Here is a 23,191-nt window from a genome sequence, read left to right as displayed (position 1 = left end):
TGGTTATAGCATAGAATGATTGCTTGCTTGTTTTTGTTGGAAAATACATGAGATGAGGAACTTAAGAAATAATTGCATATTAAATTCTAATTGCAATTAGATTATTTTCCCAAATCTTTCAGCCCTATACTGAACTAGACTATTTGCTGGAAACAGCTCATTTTTCTGTTGTTCCCAGCTAATATAATGCTCGTACCATGTACACCTTACTACTGAATAAAAGATGTCAGACAGTCTAAATCAATATGCTTTTAATAGAACAAACAACGTGCAAAAAGTTAGCTAAATATGGCAGTGTTAGTATTTTTGAAAAATATGCAAGGATGATAATTAAGATGGGTGATTAGTGCACATGTGCATATGAAGAAGGCATTTTACGGAGCCGTCTTAACAGTATTTGACTTACAATGAATAGATTAATACTTACAGCACTGGGTACAGTAAATAGATTAAATTAGTGCAAATATGAATATGATGTGAGGCTTTTTCCCGCAGTGATTTTAGTTAAAGTTGATAGATTAATAAGTGCAATGTGCATGAGTGAGGCTTTTACCACCTTAAGCTGCTAGCAGTACTTGAGATACAGAAAACCAGCAAGAGACAGAGCAAGATCATTTACACCAAGCAGGGCTAAGGTGTTTGTTGCAACAAAAGGTATGTTTTCTGAAATTCTGTGGCCATTTAGTGGTCATCGTAGTTACTCTGTGACTGCTGAGTGGTCACATTATGACGCCCTCAAATTAAACTATAATCAAACTCAAGTAAAAAAAATGAATATAAAAAGTAAAGCGAAACTTTAAAAGACCTTTCTGAGTTCACAGGATTCCCCAGAATCTCCACTATCCAAATGAGTCACTGATTTACTAAGACTTGGTGATGCACATTGAATCTTCTCACTAAGATCCTCTTTCTTTATTCCTCCCCAGAAGCGAAAGCGTCGAGAGAAGGATGACAGCGACGCCGTCAGCCTCTGCAGCTTCGACTTTAAGGTAAATCATCACCTTAGATTATCTTAACACCGTGATCTCAAACCATTGACACTTAGACACTGCCGTTTCAAGGCAGAACATGTGCGTCACTGTTATGCCTAAGTGCAACTTGTACAGCATGGAGCATGTTTGGTGGGGGAAGTTATTCCTCTGTTGGTCTGCCATTAAATGTAGTGATTAGGGATCGGGCCTGTTAAAAAAGAAACTAAAGCATCTTCAGGTCACTGTGTCTTTGTTATAGTAACAGAAACAACATGTAAACAATGGCTCATATCTGAGTCTGTGCTTCATCTTTTTATTCATATCATCTAAATGAATAAGGAAGCCTATCAGTGGGAGAAATCTAGATGAAGCCTGTGTTTGTTTGGAGAGGAGTGTGTTGATGTCTGATGTGTGTTACCACAAAGCAGGTTTTTCGATTGTAGAGATGTGAAACTGCAAGACAGGCCCGGTTGGAAAATACAACTCATTTGAAGCGTGGGCGTTTAATGAGCACGCCCACGTTAAGGTGCACAAACATTTCACAATACTTTCTTCATAACCAGTGACCTTTTCGTTTCATTATTATCACAATATTCCTCTGAACACGTAGGAAGGAAAATGTCTTGAAGTTTTGTTGGTTTTATTCCAAACCTCGTCTTGTGCAGTGGCTTTAACATAAATTTATCACTGAGTTTAAAATGAACCTGAGGCCTCTGTGTTCCCCCGTGTGCATGCAGTCTGCTTTTGTCCCTCGCCCACATGAGAGGGATTAGAGGAGACATACAGCCTGGACTTCTGCAACCAGTCAGATCAGTTGCTGTGATTTAAACTAAACAAAGCTCAAGCAGTGTTGTGCGGAGCCCCAGGGACCACTCCTTGATTCATATCACAGCAGCGCTTAGTGTTCTGCTCTGACTTTATTTTCTTTTCTAATTGAGCCTCCTCCAGAGTACACTAATCCCCACACACGGTTCACATACACAGGCAGTTAGTGGAGATCCCGGGTTAACCATTTGGCTGCTGGTTTACTGCTGAACTTTGGCTCTGGCTACAAATGGAGCAGTTGTGTAAAAACCACACTGACAGTTTTATCTGGCCTTTTGTAGTGATTTTGTAAAACTAGATTTATTATGATAAATGCTGCATTTTCAAACTGGCATTAGGGCACGCTCACATTGGGCACAATAGTTGGGTACCATGCTCAAGCATGGTCGATCCACCACTGAGGAGTACTTTGTGCTTGAGCATGGTTACATTAACATCTTTAGCACGATGTGCCCAAAACATCATGAATCACCACTTCAGGCTGACTGTGGCACAGTACCTGAGTACAGTACACTTGTGTTTTAAGTGACTAAATGAACTGGACTTTGGGATCAAGTGAACTCAGATCTGGGGGCCCTCGCACCCCAGTACATGTAGGGAATGTCACAACTGAGGGTGAGCAGCAAGTGCAGGATGTTAGCAAACCATGCAGTGTGCTGCAGCACAGCAGAGAGACCATGTACATCCCCCCAGGACTGTCGATCAAAAATAATAAGCACATTGCACTTTGTATATGAGGTAGTGCTGGGTGTCAACAGTAGGTGGCAGTATGACAAAGCACGATGGCAACATGTAAAACTAATTTGGCCAGCACTGATATTTTTATCATGTAAAATTCAAAGAGGATACAACATTTTATGTTTGTGTTGTTACTGGCTTGTTACAGTAGGTGGCGCTACAGAAAAACCATGAAAGTAATGTTTGAATTTATAGTGGGGAAGACCCTGATCATGCATGTGATTTAAAGCAAATCAGATGTTTCATTTAAGAGTCACACCAACTTCGTTTGAAAATGGTGAGATATCGAAGTTGTCGCCATTAACAGTAAAGTGTCCTGAAGATGTTTCATATGAGGATTTCACCAACTTCCTGTGAAACTGGTGAGATATCGAAATGCTCGCAATGAGCAGTGAGATGTCCTTCAATAAAACATGTCTATTATGGAGAAATATTGAGGACTTCAGTTCAAGATCTGAGCTTGATATTTTCAGCACAGTAAGAGGAGTAAACAAATGGCCCATTTGTCTCACTTCCTGTTGCCAGTAGGGGGGGCTTTGATGAAATGTTTGCATGTAGGCTTGTTTAGTGTCATACTCTTGTCTTGCCAGAAAATGTTTAAGAACACATGATAATCTCATCAAAAGCTATTACAGGTTGAATAATTTAGCACTATAAACAAGGCCTTATTTTGAAACTAAGGTGAAACTGGTGGACTTCCTGTTGGGATTTTTGGCATGGGTATAGGAGAATCCCTTCAGTTTGAACAGGGTGCTCACTACAAGATAGGCGCTTGGGCCTTCATTGAAAAATAGAGGATGCTGAGAGGAAGTTGAACATATGGGAATGCAGCAGTAAATAAAAATGTTTTTACTTACAGACTTTGGGAGTTGTTTTGGCCAGATAGCAAACCATCCCTAAGCCCAGCTTTTACAGCCGTGCCAGGGCAGCACAGTATGAAGCTATTACACTACAGCCATAGCTTTCATTTCTGATTGAAGAGCAGATTATTTTCCATCACAGTTACTTGTGGCTCACTGGAATGTTGCTCATTGTGTGATTATATTGGTAAATAAATGTATAAATGGATTCCACAGCAATGTGCACATTTTCACAGCAACCTGCAGTGGGGTTTTTTAGCATCATTTGTTTTTATGTTTTAAATTTACCTTAAAGTTACAGTGAACATTGATATCATCATGTCCCCTAACTCTACTACAGAGCTGTCTGCTCGTCCTGTCCTCAGTGTGTCCTCTCTGTTAGACGTCCTTGTCTCTCCCTGATCTTTAAATAGACTTGGTACATTAATAAAAGCTACCTAACCACCCTGCTCACCACAGGTCTGGTCCTGCCTCTGATCATGCCTGAGTGCCTTTTATTGTGCTGTCAAAACAAGATTTTCATAGAAAATGACGCACATGATGTTTTAGGTTTCATCACTGGAGCTGCAACTTAGAGTCTGAATTCTCTGAAAACCTCAAAGATGGAAAATGAAACCTTTTTCTTCTTTACTTAAACTGAAAACAAAACTTCTGGTGGAAACATCCAATGCATATTGTAGCTTAGAGTTAATGTTTGTTTTCTAGGCTAAAAAGCAGGTTTTAGCTTCTAGCTTCAGATTTTCTTTTTTTTTTTTTTTTTTTTTTTGCTTTGGATTGAACATTGGCTTCTGCCCTGGAATTTTTTTTATAAACTGATTTCATCAAGTAATTATAAGATTAAAGATATGGCAACTGCTGGTAGCTTAAAAGTAGCAGCTTTAGGGTCATTGGTGGGTGATAATTGTCAGCACTGTGTGTCTATTTTCAGCTGTAGGAGTTCAGCTCAGGCTGCTATGGATCTATTTCTGACTATAGGACAGGTGACATGGCAGATGGATTTAGCTCCATAATTATCTAGCTCTAGCTAATAACATACTGCCATCTTTCAGCTTTACATTTAAAGCTTTGAACACAAAATAGCAAAAAGGATTGTTGCAATACTTTAACTTAGTCAAATATTCTGGTAAAAGTTAAACAGATTATGATACCTTTTTCTTAGACAATTTGAATAAAGACTTCAGCACCAATAATTTGTTATCTTGTTTATAATTATGTAAAACTTCAAGAAAATTTCTGTCTAAATTGCAAAAATACATTAGAAAAATGTCAGTTCTAAAAAAGGACTAATATTATCGTGCTGTTTTGACAGTTCTCGCTTCTTTTCTCTCACAGCAGATTTTTGTTTAAATTACGATAGAAGATCTTTGGTTTTGAAACATTTTGGCACTTTTCGATGCATCAGTAAAAGAAGAATGATTGTATCATGTTTATAGCATGTGGTACTTAAAGTATCAAAGTATGAATTTTGAGAACCTTAAATTTAATTGAAGTTGAAAGCCTGCAGATATCTGGACTTTGTCTACATTTTAGAGATACGTCTTGCATACAGTGCCTATAAAAAGTATTTACACCTTTTTTTTTTACCCTTTTATTGATTTTATAGATCAATCATGGTCAATATAATTTGGCTTTTTGATATTTGTTACAGAAAAAACTCCTTTATGTCAAAAGAAAAATAGATCTCTACAGAGTAATGCCAGTTAAATAAAAAGTTGTTGTAGTGTAAAGACACCTGTGTCTGGAAGATTCAGTCACTGGTTAATCAGTATTCCTGGCTACCATTACACCATGACGCAAAACAACACCCCAAGCAACTCAGAGAAAAGGTTGCTGAAAAGAATAAGTCAGGGGATGGTACAAGGTGGCACATAATTGTGAAGTGGAAGGAAAATTATAAATGGCTTTCAATCCATCCATCCATTTTCTATACTGCTTATCCCATTGGGGGTTGGGGGGGGCTGTCCCAGCTGTCATTGGGCGAGAGGCGGGGTACACCCTGGACTGGTTGCCAGTCAATCACAGGGCTGACATAGAGAGACAGACAACCAGGCACGCTCACACCTACAGTCAATTTATAGTGATCAATCAACCTAATGAGCATGTCTTTGTTGGTGGGAGGAAGCCAGAGTACCCGGAGAGAACCCACGCATGCACGAGGAGAACATGCAAACTCCACACAGAAAGGCCCTGACTGAGCATCGAACCAGGGACCTTCTTGCCGCGAGGCAACAGCGCTAACCCCTGCACTGCCCGGCCACCCATGGCTTTCAGAATCTTTTACAAATAAAAATCTGAAAAGTGTGGTAGTCACTCTTGACTATTCTAAGGAAATATCGAACTTCAACTCTGCATACAACAGCTGTAGCCCTAATTCTTGACCAGGCAAAGCTCTCTGGGAGAGTGGCAAAGAGAAAGCCAGAACTCATTAAATCTTGACTAGAGTTCACCAAAAGGCTTGTGGGAGACTCCACGGTCAAGTGGAAGAAAGTTCTTTGGTCTGATGAGACCATAAAGGTGTTTTTGGCCATCAGACATGAGGTTATGTTCGGCGGACACCAAACACTGCACATCACCACAAACACACCATCCCCATTGTGAAGCATGGTGGTGGCAGCATCATGCTGTGAGGATGCTTCTCGGCATCCCTAGTTAAAAACAACATGATATTAGTTGTTTTTTAACCCTTTGCTGTTTTTATGACAGGCTTTGAACTGACTGCTTTTTAATGGGAACCAGTTTTGCCACCTCTCTGCTCCAACGACAGAACATTTTAAAGAACACGTCCATCTGTGCTAACGTGATAACGTTTCATGTTTGTGCGTCTGAGTTTAGTCTCTATCTGTAAATCAGTGATTCTGCATACACAGTGTTGGCGGTTTCACTCTGAGTCTTAGTTACCTCGCTGTGTTTGTTAGCAACCAGGTCTGCTCTGGGCGTGTGCACACCTACAGCACAAAAAAAAAAAAGAAGAGTATGAGTAACCTGAGGACGTTCGTCTGGTTTTGTGTACTGTTGATTCTTTGTTTCTGCAGGCTCTAACATGGTGACATCATCGTCTACATGTTCTGTCTCTTCATCTTCATTTAATGGCAGCGTCAGAGGAGCGGAGATATTTATAGTCCTGCCCGCAAAGCAGAAACTTTCTAGATTAAAAGTGGTTAAGAGCGGGCGGTCACACCCAAACTGGGGGCCTGATTTAGAAGCAGACTTACTCTTAAACCCCCCACGGGGGAGGAGGAGGAGGTTTTAATCTTTACAGGGAGAAAATGGGCGAGAATCAACGCCTGTGCTTGAAGATTAAAGTCACAGAAATTAAACAAATGCCAAAGTGGCTCATTAAATGATTGATAAGCCTGTTAATGATGTGTATCAAATGTTAAGGCCTTAAAATTTATTAACAACACACCGCAATGAAATGATTCTGAGAGATTTATGTGCAGTAGAGCTTTAAAGATCTTCAACTCATTATGCAAATGTGGTGGTGCTTAAACATGTCGGTTTCATGTCAAATTAGCACCCAAATGACTTTAATGTAAAACCACAGAGGCTCAGCTTACATGGTGAGACCTGCACGTTTATGTAAGACTTTCACTTCTGTCAAAGCCAAAATTGAACAAAGGTGTAGATTTAAGGCTTGCAATGCATAAAACATGCACAGAAACATTGTGTTTTTATGACTTAATTAATCCGTATTTCTTTCTTTAAAAGTTGCAGTATTAGTTGTAGTGGGATTGTGAAGATTAAAGGGAAAACAGCGTTGTTTTATAGTCCTCATGAATGTGTTAAAATCTAACAGACATGTTTATGATGCTATTAACACTCCAGAAGCCTTATTAACATATTTAATCACTAGCCACCTTAAAAGAGCCAATAAGAGGTCTTATTGCCTATCAACCAACACTTATTGGATAATGACAACATGAAAATGAGGTTTACCAACTTAATGAACCCGAAAGTATTCAGAACCACTGTCTCTCCATTTTTACGGCTTTGAAAAATACATGTAAACTACCGATGTCAGACTTGGTGTCACCCTGTACGATGCTAAGTAATCGTTTTCACTCACAGGACTGGTTTAGAGTTCTGAAGGCCAAACAGGAACATGGCAGCTACCGTTGACTACTACATGGAGCTGCAGCACGGGCTTTTTCATTTTCTATATATTTAAAACAACGCCTGCTCTTTGGCTGACAACCACAGAAAACCAGAGATACTCATTTAAACTGTAAGTTTTGAGCACTTGTTACACTTAACAGCATCAAGAACTCTGTTTCAGTTGAGGTTGTGTAATATTTCCCCACCACCAGGATGAAAGTCGATTGATTAGAGATGAAACTGTTATTGGTTTAATGATAACCATGATAAAATTTCCCATACCGTTCAGATTTACATTCTCATGATACCTGGTCATGATAACCACGCTTTAATTTCATGGTTCATGTCTAGACAGCATGCTACATAGGGTCGGTAACGGATCGCATCACTGTTTCTCTCCTCTGCTCTTAGCTGCGCCACTCACTGTAGGCCTAAGGAGCCATAGGATAATCAATTATAAGCTCAAAATACTTTAATGCAGTTGTCTACCTTTGAGTGTTGGCTTCACGTAAAAAAAAACCTTAGACTGTCGGAATAGTTTGGTTTTAGCTGCTCCTCCTCTGCTAAAAAGTCCATAAAGGAAACACAAACTTTGGAGCAGCTCCCGTTGGTTGAAAATATGAATCCAGTGTTAAAATATGCATTGAAATAGAAGTTAATTAGCTCACTTAAGGAGCTGACCAGCGGTTATAATCATGATGCATTCAAGGAAAGTCAGAAAGGAAGCGATTGTAAGCTAAATGAAATGTCATGATCTGTTCACATTTAGTATAAAGAAAACAATATTTCAGTTTTTGACTATAAACCTGGATAAATACAGTCATGAGGTTAAGAAATGTGCTTGCTGTTTATTAATATAAAATAGATAAAACAGATGGAATCATGACCATGATCATAACTTGAAATTTACTCATTTTTACTACTTCTGTTAAAAACAGATGAGAGTTAGTCTTGTCTTTGCTGATTTTGGTACTTTTCAAATATCAGACATTATAATAATAGATATTTCATTTAAAGCATTTATTATGATTATAATTCAGACAAGGTGTCTGTAGCAGATTGGCCAGAAAAGCTCCCAATGATTTGGATCACCCAGGTTTAAATGAGGGCAGATGCTAATGTCTGAAATAACAATGTAGCTCATGCTGATTCTGATCTTTCTTTTTTCAGCACCTCTGTCTAACAGAGGATTTCTTCTTCCCAGTCTTTTCTTTGATTTAGCAGTTTGATGTACAAGATGCCAGCATTAAATCGATTGGACACAACACATAAACACTGGCCGCTGACATCTGTTGATGCTGCCTTATTTACAGATGGCTGACGCACAGAAGTTTATAGGTTTTATATTTTGTTAGGTTTCTGCAAATTTCAAAGTGTATTCTTCACTTATGAACAGGAGAAATGAAATAATATAGAAAAAATGTTGATAAAAAGTGACAGCTGTCCCCTCTTCCTCTTGTGTTCTGCAGTTGGTCCATCAGCAGAGGGCAGCAGCTCCTCCACCTTCCCCCTCTTGTTGTTTTAAGTCACTCAGCACTCTGCAGCGTGTCTCTGCCTGGAGCTGCAGGTTTTAAGCTGTAATTATTCTCTGAGCGTCCCGTCCCGATGATGTGGAGGTGAAGCTGAGCTCAGCCCTCCAGGCCGAGTCCTTCCTGGCACGGGACGGGTTAGACAGCGGTGAAACTTCACCGCTCGCTGCATTACTCATCAAACTCTGAGCACAAATGGTGTGATCATATGTGTCTGAGCGTAAATCACAGCTCTTCTCCTGCAGCTGCAGCTCTCGCAGCAGAGGGGCGGGCAGGCTGAGCCTTGTTGTGTTTAGCTTTTATAGACGTACAAATGATTCAGCCCTTGGTCTCCCCATGCTGAGTGAGTAACAAACAGACTACACACGGTGTCTGTCTGCTGCAGGCACGCACAGACTACACACAGACGTACAAATTCACTTTTTATTAGATCCTCTCTGACTCCTCAGTCTGCATACTTCACCGCTCTGCTGTCTTATCCACGTCTCAAACTCCAATCCTGATCTTTTCTCTATCTCCTGAGACTCAAATCTTTAGTTTCGGGGGCTTATGGGTGATGTAACTCAGACTCAGTGACCTGTTAGTCTGCTGCAGATGACCCCCCTCTCAATGCTCTGTCAACAAGCTCCAAAAACAAGGTGTCGACCTCCCCACACCTCCATCAGCATCTGTGTTTTCTAACAGCAGCAGCATGAAAACCTGTGTCCTGTTTCACACCGTCTTGTTGACCCAGAGGACAAAGCAGAGCCATGACCAGGCTTGTCCATTTGCCCACAACACATTAACCCTCCATCAGGCCTAACACCTCCGCTCTCTGCATCTGTGCACCAGCTGCATGGGTGTTTAGAAACTGTGTCTTCAGGTGTGCTCGTCCTTCAGCTATGTGTGCATTTTCCCAATCAGGGCTGCGGCCAAAAAGGGATTTATTTATTAATGTAATGTTGTAATTTTTTGTTATAGACCAGATGATTTCAAAGGCCAATCATCTGGTCTGTAACAAAAAATTACAAAACAGGAGACCAGAGGACTTCTCTGTTTGAAAAGGGTAAAAACAATCAAATATTTACATTTTACATGGGTACTGCACAACTCATTGTGAATGATACAGAAGTAGCTCTTCATTACTTGCACCCTGACACTGTGTAGTTTTAGACTGTCACAGTTGACCGCTGCAAACATTTATCACTGAACTTTCTCTTCTCATCTAAATGAACATGCTACTGCTTAACGGCAGTAGTAGCAAATTTACTTATCAAGTGTGATGGCGTTTAAGGTCCTATCTAATAGGAAAAAAGATGATCTGTTTATTTTCAAGAAAAAATAGAAATTTTTGAGAGTATAAAGTCAAATAAAAGCCAATTACATGGAGGAGAGTCAGTTGAGAGGCTGACCAGATTATACATCTTACTTTGACTGACCAATTAAGAAATACTTTTGACCTTTTTTTATCCCAAAAAAGGACTCTCTTTTTTAAGTTGTATGTGTGGGCCGCGTTTTCCCATCATGTCCTTGGGCATACAGTTTAGATGTGTGAAGTTGTTTTTGGATGTTACCTGTTGTACAGGGTTCCTTGCTTGGGTTCCTTTGCTCGTGTTTCTGTTGGATTGCTATTGTTAATGTTGTGAGACACATTTGCACCATGTGTGAAGCTATCCACTGAGTTAGAAATAGAGCCTGTGACTATAAGACTTCCTAAAGGACTCACAGTGTCTATTCTTCATCAGTATGAATGGCTTTTCTATATGACTGACACTCTGCTTCATTCTTAGAGGAGACGCACCTTACCACAGATTTTTGTTGAGCTACTGCAGCGGTCATGTAGTAAAATAAACACTTTAAAAGTGGAGTTTTACTATATGTTGCATGTAGTTGCACGTCTTTTATTTAACTCCATATGATTTTCACTAACTCTGTTAATTTAGCTGTGTAATTGATTTTATTATGGAAGTGTCACTTGCAGTCTACGTGTATCTGGTAATTTTGCAATGAAAATTTAACCAGAATATGTGGCAGTTAATGTTCTTTCTGAGACCTATTAGTTCCTGATTACTAGTTGATTACTTGATTACCTGATTACTTTTTTGAGGCAAAAGATGTTTGAATTTCTTCATTTTCTTTACTGAAACTGCTGAAACTTTCTTGCCCTATATAAGACCAATCAACATATGGGGGCTACAGTCGCACCCAGCCCCCCAGTCGTACTCAATAAACAGGTTTCAGTTCAAACATCTGGCTCAGTATTGATATTCTAATTGATCACCTCCCCCCGCTCAGCTGATGAGACTGATAAAGGCTGAGAGAATTACTCCACAGAGTAGAGAAATAAAGAAATAAACACATTGTTATTACTTAGTTGCTGTTAATTTAGAAAAATCGAAGAAAATGTTGAACTTACATCAATCTCAAAATACCTGATACCTGCCTGTGAATGAAAACAGGAGTTTTACCAATAGTGCATTAAAGATGTGGAATATTATGGAGTTTCATGAAAAGTTGGTGATAAATGTGCGTGAAAATGAACCGTTGGGCTGTTAATTGCAGGAAAAGGTTGATGAAGGATGCAAAATAGAGTCAAAACAGGGTGCTAAAATGTGACGTATCTTTAATTCTTTAATTAATACATTGATTAACAGGGTCAGTGAAGAAGAAGTGAACTACAATAGTCATTAAAGCAGCTAAATAAAGTTATATCGCAAGCTCCTGAACTTTCAGCAAACCTGAGCGTGTATTGCTGCGTGTTTAGACTATGCTTTATTTATAAAATTATTAGTCCAAAGTTTTCTGTCTGCAGCCTTTATAAGCATGATGTTTTACATGGAATCACTGTTTAAAATGTGTTCTCTTATTAATGTATTGTTGAGAATAAAATCATTTTATATTGCAGCATTAAAAATGTAGTGTAATCAGCCAGAAACTCAAACTATTCAGTTGATGAAAAGTAAAATCAAAATACGAACTGTTTTCACTTTGATGGCTAAAGGACTAGGTACATAATAGACACACTTTTATAATATTATCAGCTGAGCGGGTGATAAAATTAGGACAAGTGAGATGCATTAAAACAAGAATAGCAACATTTTAATGACAGGGTGTATACAGAAAATCAGACATTAGATTTAATACATTTTAAGACCCCACTAGTGAGCTATTGAATATTTTTGAATGGTTTATTGTCTTTTTAGTGTAAAATATAGTAAAACCAAATCATACAGTGCTTTAAAACTCATAGAAGAGTCCATAAAACATTGAATAAAGGACATTCACTACATCTAATGAAGTCAAAGTGCATTTTTTTAAACATTGTATTTTCTTTAAATTATAAAAAGTGATTAGGCCAAATCATAAAATGCTCAAGGAGTGAGAGTAAGAATTCAAGAAGCACAGAAAAATGTGCGCTTCAAGTATTCAGGTAAGTTAAGAACTTTTTAAAGGAATTTGTTGTTTTTAATTTGTAAAAGGGACCAAAATGAAATGCATAAAAGGCTTTATACAAATGTAACCACAAATAAAAAGCCAATTCTAGTGTATTTGACAATTATACACTATTTTTATACATTGTATTGCCCTTTAGGCATAAAATATGATGAGTGCAAATTATGGAATACTCTAAATCTAGAAAAGAGTAGCTAAAATCCCACCTTAAGTTGTTTCAGCAGGTTTTACATTACTTTGAGTACATTTTGCTGTTTTTAAATGGGGAAAAATGACAAGAAAAGTCATAAAATGCTTAAAAACAAAAGAATAAGAGTCGTACAACAAGAAAAAGTACACTTACAGTTGTTTCAGTAAGTTGTTTACACATATTTTGACCTGTTCACTGGAAAAATGATAAAGTCCAAAAATAAAAAGTCCATTTAACAAGAAAAAGACATGTCACTATATTCCAATAACTTTAAGACTGTTTTTGCACATTTGTCTTATAACTATAAAACTTGATCAAGACTAATCCTAAAATACTTTCAAACAAGGTCAAGAATACAAAATATATATATATATATAGCACAGATCATATCTTAAACTTTGAACAAGTTGAGTATTTTTCTGTGTTTCATTTTAGTTTTGCTGTGAAAAAAAGTGGCATAAAACAAGAAAAAAAGCATGTCACTGTGTTGGGGTAAATTGATTATTTCCATATATTTTATTGCCTTTTACAGACAGGAAATTCATCCAAACATGAATGAAAGTACATACAATATAAAAAAAAATCCTACTGCTATGCATGGTAACAATACAGTGAAATTGCAATGGAACTCCATGAGCTAAACCTGTGATTTTTTTTTAATGATTTAAGATGTAAAGTCTGATCAATAAAGCCAAGATAAAGCAATGTACAAATCAGCATGAAATAGCAGTGTACAAAAAAGTAAATATGTCAACTCTAGACCATTTGAGTACGTTGTTGATTGTTGTTTTACACCCAGGATCTGATTTTTTGACCCTCAAATATCCAAATCTACATGCATTTAAAAAGCAACGTGTTTTGCACCAAAGCAGGCTCTCTTGGGATAAACCCTGATCATTTTCTTTTACCCTCATCCTGTCTGTTTGTGTAAACTCAGTTTAGCAGAACGCGTCCCAGCTGATCTTTAAAATTCTCACTACTGTTTTCACTCTCAGAGCCTGCGGGCAGCTTCTCCTCACTTCTGAGTAAACCTCCGTCTGCAACTCCAGCTTGGCTCCTCCCCCTGGCTCTCCTGCTATAAAAACCTCCCTCCCTGAAACCGGCTCAGACCAAAGTTTAGTGAGAGCGTGTGAGGGCAGCCCCGTCCCATAAGGGGTAAAGAAGAAGAAGACAGAGGGGGATTTTATTTATTTATTCAGGGGTGTTTCTTTTCCCTCTCACCCATCCTTTATATTTTTGATCATTTTTATTGTTTTTTCTCGTGTGTGGATTACTCATCACCAGGATTAAAAAAGAGGATATTGTGTTTTGACTGAAAGCTATGGTGGCTTACGATGAACTGGGTAGCTTGGTGCCTATCAAACGGACTCTGCAAGTGATATACTACCAGAACCAAGCCAACAAAGACTTAGAGGTGAGATGCTTCAAGATACATATTCCTCTTATGTTTAGCAAAGATGTGCATTTTTGAGTAAATGTTTGACTCCTTTAGATGATCTTTGAGTGAGTGAATCAGAGCCTAACCCTGGTTTTATCTCACTTGGGTACACATGGTGACTTAGAACTTTGCTCCCTGGCACTTCAGACAGTGCCTCACATATTGTCTAACTTGGAGAAGTTAATCATTAGGGATTGAACTGCACTTGAAGATTGATCAGACCCCCCTCAGAGTTGTGTATTCCCCTTTTGTCTGATTTTGAATATTCAGCCCAGCAGGCTGCTCCAGTGGGATATGGAGAGTCACCTTACAGCAGGGGGTAATCTTTGAGTCTCTGCTTCCTTTTTGTTAGCTTTTCTTGGCTTTTCAAGGCTGATATTTGCAGATAAACAATGCTATCAGTAATGCAGACTGCCAGCATTCCCCCATCTGCAAACTAGGGCTAGGTGATAAGGAGCTAAAACCATATGTTAGTATTTTTAGCTGGATGGAGATGCACAATATTTCTCTCTTTTTGATGCCTTATCTACTAACATAGAACTTCTACAGAGTCAATATTGTGCAATATCTTTTTTGGAACTTGTAGAAATAGCAGAAAAGCTCCCACAGAGGGATTAAATGGTCAAATCTTAATTATTTTAATGTATTTTTAGTTTCAAAATGTTCTGAAACTTCATGATTCTTAGTCTTATCTTAGCCAGAAGAGAGGTAGCAGTGTCCCGACATATGAAAAAAGTGGGTGAAACTTGCAATGAACAAGGGTTACCATAAACTGTCTTAATACTGGACATATTTCCCAGCCTTACTGCCAGTGTTTCAAACCCAGGTGTTGTCTTTGCACTCCTAATTCTCACCACTTTGCCTCCTCCCTTCCCCTTTTTGTGGCTTGCATGCTTCTCTTTCGGAAGACATTTCTGTAAAGCGTGGTTTCATTGACAGTAAACCGCAATCGAAAGCAGCAGTGTGTCCTGTTCTAGCAGAATTGCACAATTTCATAATTTTCCTCCTCCTGCGGTGACTTATCAATGACCTCAGCTCTGCCTGTCCTGTTCCCCGGCTTCTATCAGCTACAAGCTGTGCCCCAGCCGCAGCAACAACATCTGTGGTGTTCACTCGCGGCGCACCGCAGGGGTACATCAAAGAGGAAAAGCACAGGAAGGGAGTTCCTGATTTTTATGAGCTTGTAATCTTAGGTTTGGAGAAGTTTGAGGGGCACATCTGCGCTACGTCTGCAGGGTCATTGTTCCCCCGATACAAGTCGACCACAAACCCCGGATCTGTCTGGTTTCCTGACAAGTTTGCAGGTTCAACAGCCAGAAATAGCAACTTTCCCCTGTCTGTTTCACTGCACAGCTGATAAACAAAGACAGCCACGGTGGCTTTGTGTTATTCTTAGACTCATTCTATAGAACAGGAAGGGAGACACCCTGTAACTTTTATTTCTTTGCCTGTTGATATGAGAAGGTCACAAATTACAGTCCTTGCACCACAGACTAAAAAAGCAGCTGTCTTTGCTTGCTTCTGCCACTAGAGGGCTTACAAAGTTTCTCATGCCTCTGTCTGTTCTGGTCTTATGTGCAGACGAAAGGCCCACAGCAGACCTCGACTCGACCACAGCAGCATCAGCTCAGAGCAGACTGAGCGGATCTGTTCAACAGCTGTGTCCGCAGAGAGCCCGCAGCCTCAATGGCTGCTCTGTTTCCCAGAACTGCTGAGCCAAGGCAAAAGCCTCATTTGGCCTGAGTCAGTAAAAACACAGGCAGCTTTTAGGTCTGATTTAGAAAGCAAGCAGTCATTAGTGTGAGGTTCTTAAAATGCAAACTTTGAAAATGATAATTAGAGATGCGGCTGTCTCGTAGTCAGTATGCTTACATGCATGGTTAAGGCGAGTGAGGGTTGTAGCTTCATAAGGATATTTCACTGGCCTTTCAGCAAGTTACTATTGGACCTGGTTTGCTTCATCTGGCCATAAAGTAAGCAAGTGGTCACAAGTCTAAGGACGCAAGCATGCCATATTAAAAGCTTTAGTCAATTTGTACATGCCCTCCAACTTACTATTGGTATGAATACAGTGCATTGTATCTTATAGTGGTATGACAACATGACTTAAATGCCTAGCATTTATGCTGTTTGACTTCCTTGTAAAAAAAAAACAGTGTAGAGTCTATGGAGCATGGTCAGAACACCTTGCAAGAGTATATCCATCTCCAGCTGCAATATCTTGCTGTGTTTGTCCAACTTTGACATATATGGTACAGTTTCAGTCATACTAAATGTATAGATGTGTTTTTAAAGTCCAATTGAAGTGATATTCACACATTAAATCGTCCTTTTCCAAATGCATTTGGAGGTAAAGAGAGTTAAGTTCTTAAAATGCTAACTCTGGAGATGCTAACTCGACCTGCGGCTGCCTCATGGAGAAGACTTTATGAGGAGGCTGAAATCATTACCTTAGATCTGCAGCTCTTTGATTTCTGCAGCCTGTTGTCGTTGGCACAAGGCCAAGCAGCTCTGCTTTCTCACTGCCTGAGGGCTGGGTGAGGAGCGGGAGGGGGTCACCTGGCCCAGGTGTGGTGCTGCTCTCACGCGAGGCCTGTTGAAGAGCCTGTCTTGACTCGCAGCTCTAAACATGGCCTTGCACCCCCTGCGACGCTGCGCTGTGTAGACACCAGCGAGGGGGTAGATTCATTGTGTGTTTATAAGCGCAGCCCCTCTCCCCCGGAATCCCAGCGGTGGTCTGTTTTACTGAACTGACACACTGCCACACTGTCCCTTCTGCTGCTGTCTCAGGGAGCATTTATCTCTTGCTGTTTGAGCAGATCCTCTCACTCTCAAGTGGAGCTGGAGCTGTTGTCAGGCCAGATAGTAGCAGAGGAGGGGAGTTCAACAGCTGAGAGCGAGGGTCTCGTGCATTCCTGGCATTCCTCCAGACCCCCTTCCCCTAACAGATCAGCAGAGAGAGGCTCTTTGTGCTCAGTGGGCCGGCCTGGCTCAACACTCGGCACATGATGGAGCCAACAGCTGCTGGAGCTGCTTCCTCCGCCAGTCTGTCTGCCTGCGGCTCGACCTCGGCTCCAGCGGCTCCCATTTCCTCCTCTCAAAAACAGGGAGTGCAGTCCATAATAAGGATTTATGACTCGTCTCGATGTGTTTAATCTCGAGGAAGTCACACGAGAGAGCCTGGATTTGCTGCTGAGGTCTGCTGAGGCATCACTGATCGATTTGTTTGGTGTCACACACAGTGAAAAGAATCGCCTGACTAATCTCTTCTTCCATTTTTCTCTCTGTCTTCTGCAGGAACCCAGCAACAAGCGTGTCCGTCTTCTCGGCAGGGTGACGTCGCTAGCCAACCTCATTTCTCCGGTGAAGAATGGGGCCGTCCGGCGCTTCGGCCAAACCATCCAGGTAAGAATTAGGCACTGATTGTGGGATATTAAATCAAAACAAAGAAAACAGTAATGGACAGTGACACAATTGGCGAGTTACAAGTTGTAAAGGTACCAAGAAAGTAACTTTGTCTCTCTAAACTTAAAAAACAATCGTTTTGCTGGACATTTTTATGTAAATAACCATTTAAATCAATGGTTCAAAACTAGTCAAGCCTCATGACCCACCATCAACTCCTCAGTGAGGAATGCAACCCAAACTTCTGATATTTTTCGGACAATTGGATTGATTTTATGAGCCTCAGTAATGCTAAATTTGCTAGCCCATTGATGGAAATTCATTATCTGTTAGCACATAGGTGACAAACTTCAACGCCCATCCCAGTCCATCTGACCTAATCCTAACCCTTAGCCTAAACTTAACCCAATAAATTCTGCATTTTCTTCACTTAAATGACTTTCCAATTGTAATTTTCTTGAATTGTACACCCCTAGTAGGTCTGGGAACTGCTCAGTATAAGGGGAAACCCCATCACTGTTCTGCATGTTGCACCAAACATCTTCAATTGCACCATCGTCTCACATCTGGGGCTTCCTCTTTCCCACCATCAGGCCTCGTTCCGGGGCGATGGCAAGTTGCCGGGCGTGCCCCAGAAGCCTTGCAGCAAGGCAGCGGCCCCAACACCGCCCAAAAGGAGGAACAGCACGCTGTGGTCGGAGACGCTAGACGTCCACCAGAAGGGAACATTCTCCACCAAAGAGATCAAGCGTCAGGAGGTAAGAATCAGCCCTGAGACATGAGTCAACATGGTTGTGCAAACTCAGACAGTGGGAAGGTCAACCTGTCTACCAGACTACCTTCACATAAGAGTGCAGTATTTGTGTCAAATGGTCTAAAAGGGGCTAAACGCAGTCCAGGGCTCATTTCCCAGTCTGTGTGAGCTCACATATACCCGACAAGCCAACAAACCAGCGCTCTCCTGCCCCACTTGTCCTGCATATGTCAGACATTTAAGCCAACTGTCAAAACCTCTATAAGATGTACAGTTGAAAACAAAAGCATTGAGTAGCCAGAGTTGATCTCAGCCATTTGGCACCAGCACACTTTTAGATCGAGTCTAATGGTTGCAGTAATGACTTCCTTTTCATGCATTTAACTAAAAAGTTTCCTCCCTCTCTTCAGGCCATATTTGAGCTGTCTCGTGGAGAGCAGGACCTGATTGAGGACCTCCAGCTTGCACGCAAGGTTTGTACTTTTAAATCTCCGGGGCAGAGGGAGTACTTAAAAAGCAAACAGATTAAATCAAAGTCTGGCAGGGGTTACATGAAGCCAGGCCAGGAGCTATAAAAAGCCAGGAGTTATTCCTCTTGTCTTTCTCTTGTACCTCTAAAGCTATACAAAAGTTATTCTTAGCATCCCCCCTCCGATGAGATGCTGTTATCTGACCGCTTTGGCTCTGCTCCTGTACACAGGCGTACCACGATCCCATGCTGAAGCTCTCCATTATGTCTGAGGAGGAGCTGACACACATCTTTGGCAACCTGGACGCCTACATCCCGCTGCATGAAGACCTCCTGGCTCAGCTGTCTAAAGCCACAGGGCCTGATGGGACCGTAGGGCAGATTGGACAGATCGTCGTAAACTGGGTAAGCATTTCCTCTAATCGTGAATGCGTTAAAGTGGTCAAGGTTAAAGGAGAGCAGTGTTAGTAAAGTGTTCCTCCTTTCCTGCAGCTGCCGAGGCTTGACGCCTACAAAGACTACTGCAGCAACCAGCTGGCGGCCAAAGCTCTCCTCGACCAGAAGAAGCAGGACCGGCGTGTGCAAGACTTTCTGCAGCGCTGCCTTGAGTCACCCTTCAGCAGGAAGTTGGACCTGTGGAGCTTTCTTGACATCCCACGCTCACGTCTGGTCAAGTACCCGCTTCTGCTCAAAGAGATCCTTAAGCACACTCCTGCTGAGCACCCAGACGCTGCCAGTCTGGAGGAAGCAGTAAGTTGAAGAAACATTAAAGTTTGACTCAAAAATTTGGAGCCAAGAAAGCAAAGGAAGTTAAATTTCATTCCTTTTTCCTTCAGATCACCATCATCCAGGGCGTGCTGTCAGACATCAACATGAAGAAGGGGGAGTCTGAGTGCCAGTACTACATCGACAAGCTGGAGTATCTGGACGACAGGCAAAAAGACACTCGTATCGAGCAGTGCAAAAGCCTGCTGTGTCACGGAGAGCTGAGAAACAAAAGTGGCACGGTAAGCAAACACACCCATAAAAGGCAGCCAGGCAGGTTCATGATACTTCCTGCGTCACTGCTCTTAAACTAAACTATGATTTAACAATATGACTATGATCTCCTGATAATCGTGTTATGTAACATATCAGTGCTTAATGTTTTTTCTTGTTTCCCTCCTTCCAGAAGCTGCATGTGTTCCTGTTCACAGAGGTGCTGGTTCTCACCCGCCCCGTCACCAGGAACGAGCGCCACTGCTTCCAGGTTTACCGCCAGCCAATCCCAGTGCAGGATCTGGTATTGGAGGATCTGCAGGATGGAGATGTAAGAATGGGCGGATCCTTCAGAGGCGCTTTCAGCAATGCAGACAAAGGTGAGGCCCGTTAGAGTCTGCAGGTTTTCAGCAGAAAAAATTCAAGAACCTGTCCCTAATAAATAAACCATAAATAAATAATCTAATGTAGGAATGGATGTTTTCAGTCACATATTTCGACATAAACTAATTATTATTCTTCTGTTCTCTCCACAGCAAAGAACATTTTCCGCGTGCGTTCCCAAGACCCGAGCCAGGCTCAGTCCCACACGCTGCAGGTCAACGACGTCTTCCACAAGCAGCAGTGGCTCAACTGCCTCCGCAGCGCCATCTCCGTCCACCGGCCCCTCAGCAAGCCCTCCACGCCCTCCCCACCCGCCAGCGACACTCGCTTCAAACGCCGCCCCTCTTCTGTCTCCGCCATCATCCACATGGAGGAAGCGGACGAGAACCGCCCGCAGCCGGCCTCAAAGTCTGCCCCGACCTCGCCGTGCAACAGCACCGCCTCAAGTCCCACCTCCACGTCTCCTTCTACCTGCTCCTCGACGTCCTCTTTGTCGACGACATCGTCATCTTCGTCATCGTCGCCGCTCTCCTCACCCACACCACAGAAATCCAAAAAGGACAAGAAGTCTTTGTGTTCTTTAGGGAAGAGAAAAGAGACAATGGTGTGAGCTAAGAGGAGATAATGGACTCCTGAGCAGACTTTTTTGTACAGAAAGGAGGAGAGGCGTGGGACTTGTATTTATGTGTGTCTGCGTGCGTGCGTATTATTACAACAGTGTTCTGTGTTACTGTCCTCTTCGGCAGCTATTTACCCTACCCCTCCATCCGAGTGCATCCCACAGAGAGACAGTATTCTGGAGAGACATGCACGGCTTCCATCGCTCTGAAAAGGGAAGCTTAACAAAGCAAACACGAGGGGGTTTCTTTCTTGAAGATAGAGGTGGTGCATTCAATCCTGTTTACTATTAATTTGATATTTAAGCATTACTTTAGACCTTATGTTGGGGCTAATGAAAGTTTTACATTTTTATATTCAAAAATTTATTGTAGTATTTTTTTAGGTATCATAAAGCAGCACTGTTTTAGCTTTTAGGTGAACTATTTGAAATTTTGAGCATGTTCTTAGCAGAAAAGGAAGAAGAGAATCCCAAACATGATCAGTGTGCTACACAAACACAAGGATGCAAATCTCTCTTCAAGATTGAAGAGTAATCAGAAGACGTCTTATTTTTATACATTCCTTTAATGACAGATGTAATGATCAGGACACTATTTTTATTATTTTGCATTAACTGCAGTCAGAGGCATTAATTTAAATCCATTAACTGAATAAAAATTCAGTTTTTCTCTGTTGGAACAAAGACATCACAGAAATCATCTGATGTTGAAATCATGTCAGAGAAGAGGATTTTCATTTTGAAACAAAATTTTGAACTGAGCCATGTTGGTTTTAAAAAGAAGCTGACTTACAGAATGAATCACTTTTCAGTGTAGCATCTTGCATGGAGCTTTAGTTGTGGACACTGCATGCACCAGTAGAGGCTGCAGGATGTATTTACTCGTCCTGATGAGAGGGACGGTTAAAAATGTTTAAGACTGGTTGATGAAATAAAAGAAAGTTGATGATGAAAGCTGAAGAGAAAAGACAGATGAAGATAAGTTTTTTAGACTGGAAGAGATTGTTAAGAGCAAAATGTTTGACTCCATTAACGTTCTGTAGAAGTTGATGTGATAAATTGCTCAGAGATTGATGACAGATGGTAAAAATCAAGTGAGAGTTATTGATGGAAACGCTACGTAGGGGAAGGGAGACAAAAGAAAGAAGAGTTTTGTAAAGTGTGTTTAAGATATTTTTGCTGTAAAGATGGAAAAAGGAAAAGACAAAGGGGCAACTTGTTTGCCATAAACTGTATGTAATTAAAAGAACAATAAAGATCTGTGTAAGATTTGAAACTGAACCTTTGTTTCCTATCTTTTTTTTTTAACTTCACTACAGCATAAACATGGTTTTTAAGGGTCTTTAACCTCCAGAGCTTCCATTTGCCATGCATTTTTAATATCTTCTACTTATATGAGATTAGTAGGTCCTGATAAGTATTATAACTAAACATTGTATTTCAAGTAGTTAAAAAATGTCCTCATATGAGGACAGAGGGTGACTTTACTGTATGAGAGTAAAGACACCATTGTGTAACACAGTATGAGCGATTCTATCAAATTGGTGCAAAAACCAGAGTTGGAAACACCCAGAGAGGAAAAAAAAATCTATTCCCAGTTTAATGCCTGCATATTGCTAATGCTCAATATATACATTTCTAACATCTTTCCACCTTAATCTTTTTTTCTGTCTCCAACTTTGTCACTACTAAAACAACACATTTTATGAGGAACTAAAAATGATCTTGAAAAACTTTTAAGTTTTTTTTTATATCTACACACATAATATTTTTTCAAAAACATTATACATTTATTGCTATGCCATATCTTTATCAAACCTTTTTTTAACTCTTCGTTTTTGGCGCTTCTCTATTTGTTGTGAGATTTTTTTCATGTAAAAGACATTTATTTGAACTGGTTTCAAAGTTAAGAATTCATTTGCTTTAATCTACATTCACTTAACATCAAAATCTAACAAATCAATGGTTCAATATTTTTCATTTTTGGGAAATAAGGCTTTGTTATGGTAGTGACAGCACTGGTTCACTGGTGACAGCAGTGTTACGGTTAAAAAAATACATAAAACAAATGTGTTTTGTCCTACTTCTCTTAAAATACATCCAAAAGGTATTTTTGAAAAATGTGGATGGAAAAACTGGTGAAAAAATGGTGAAAACAGTCTTGTGTCTCAAAACAATACAAAGCTAAAGCAGGCAGCTGCTTAGCTTAGTCCAGCATGGAGGCAGGAAGCATTGAGAAAGGTGGAAAAACATGACTGAACCAGCAGTCAGTCACAAATCTACCAGTACTAAAAATAACTGGTTGCAAACCAATATACGATAAAGCTGTGGTATTTAAGCATGAAATTTTGCTTTAGAGGGTTTTCCAGCTAACGCCATTGAAGCATTAAGCAAGCCTACATTTTCCCTATAAAGACTGAAGTATGACTTAAAAACAGTGTATCAGTGTATCCGGGGGTGTTGTTTGCTTTGTTCCCATTTTTGACAAGAATGTTAGCAGTCTG

The 23,191-nt window shown here is 40.5% G+C and overlaps 1 protein-coding gene across 1 annotated transcript; it reads left to right on the top strand.

The window, feature by feature from the left end:
- Window positions 1-13,759: 13,759 nt before the first annotated feature.
- On the top strand, window positions 13,760-21,968 carry LOC121505414 (neuroepithelial cell-transforming gene 1 protein-like). Its single transcript, XM_041780734.1, has 9 exons — window positions 13,760-14,054; window positions 17,376-17,483; window positions 18,077-18,241; window positions 18,648-18,710; window positions 18,938-19,111; window positions 19,199-19,456; window positions 19,543-19,713; window positions 19,878-20,064; window positions 20,221-21,968. The coding sequence occupies exons 1-9, from the start codon at window positions 13,962-13,964 to the stop codon at window positions 20,676-20,678; spliced, it is 1,677 nt and encodes a 558-aa protein (XP_041636668.1). The 5' UTR covers window positions 13,760-13,961; the 3' UTR covers window positions 20,679-21,968.
- The last annotated feature ends 1,223 nt before the right edge of the window (window positions 21,969-23,191 follow it).

The sequence above is a fragment of the Cheilinus undulatus genome, linkage group 23, assembly GCF_018320785.1.
Source record: "Cheilinus undulatus linkage group 23, ASM1832078v1, whole genome shotgun sequence".
Classification (NCBI taxonomy): Eukaryota; Metazoa; Chordata; class Actinopteri; order Labriformes; family Labridae; genus Cheilinus; species Cheilinus undulatus.
This window is presented reverse-complemented; position numbering and strand designations above follow the sequence as displayed.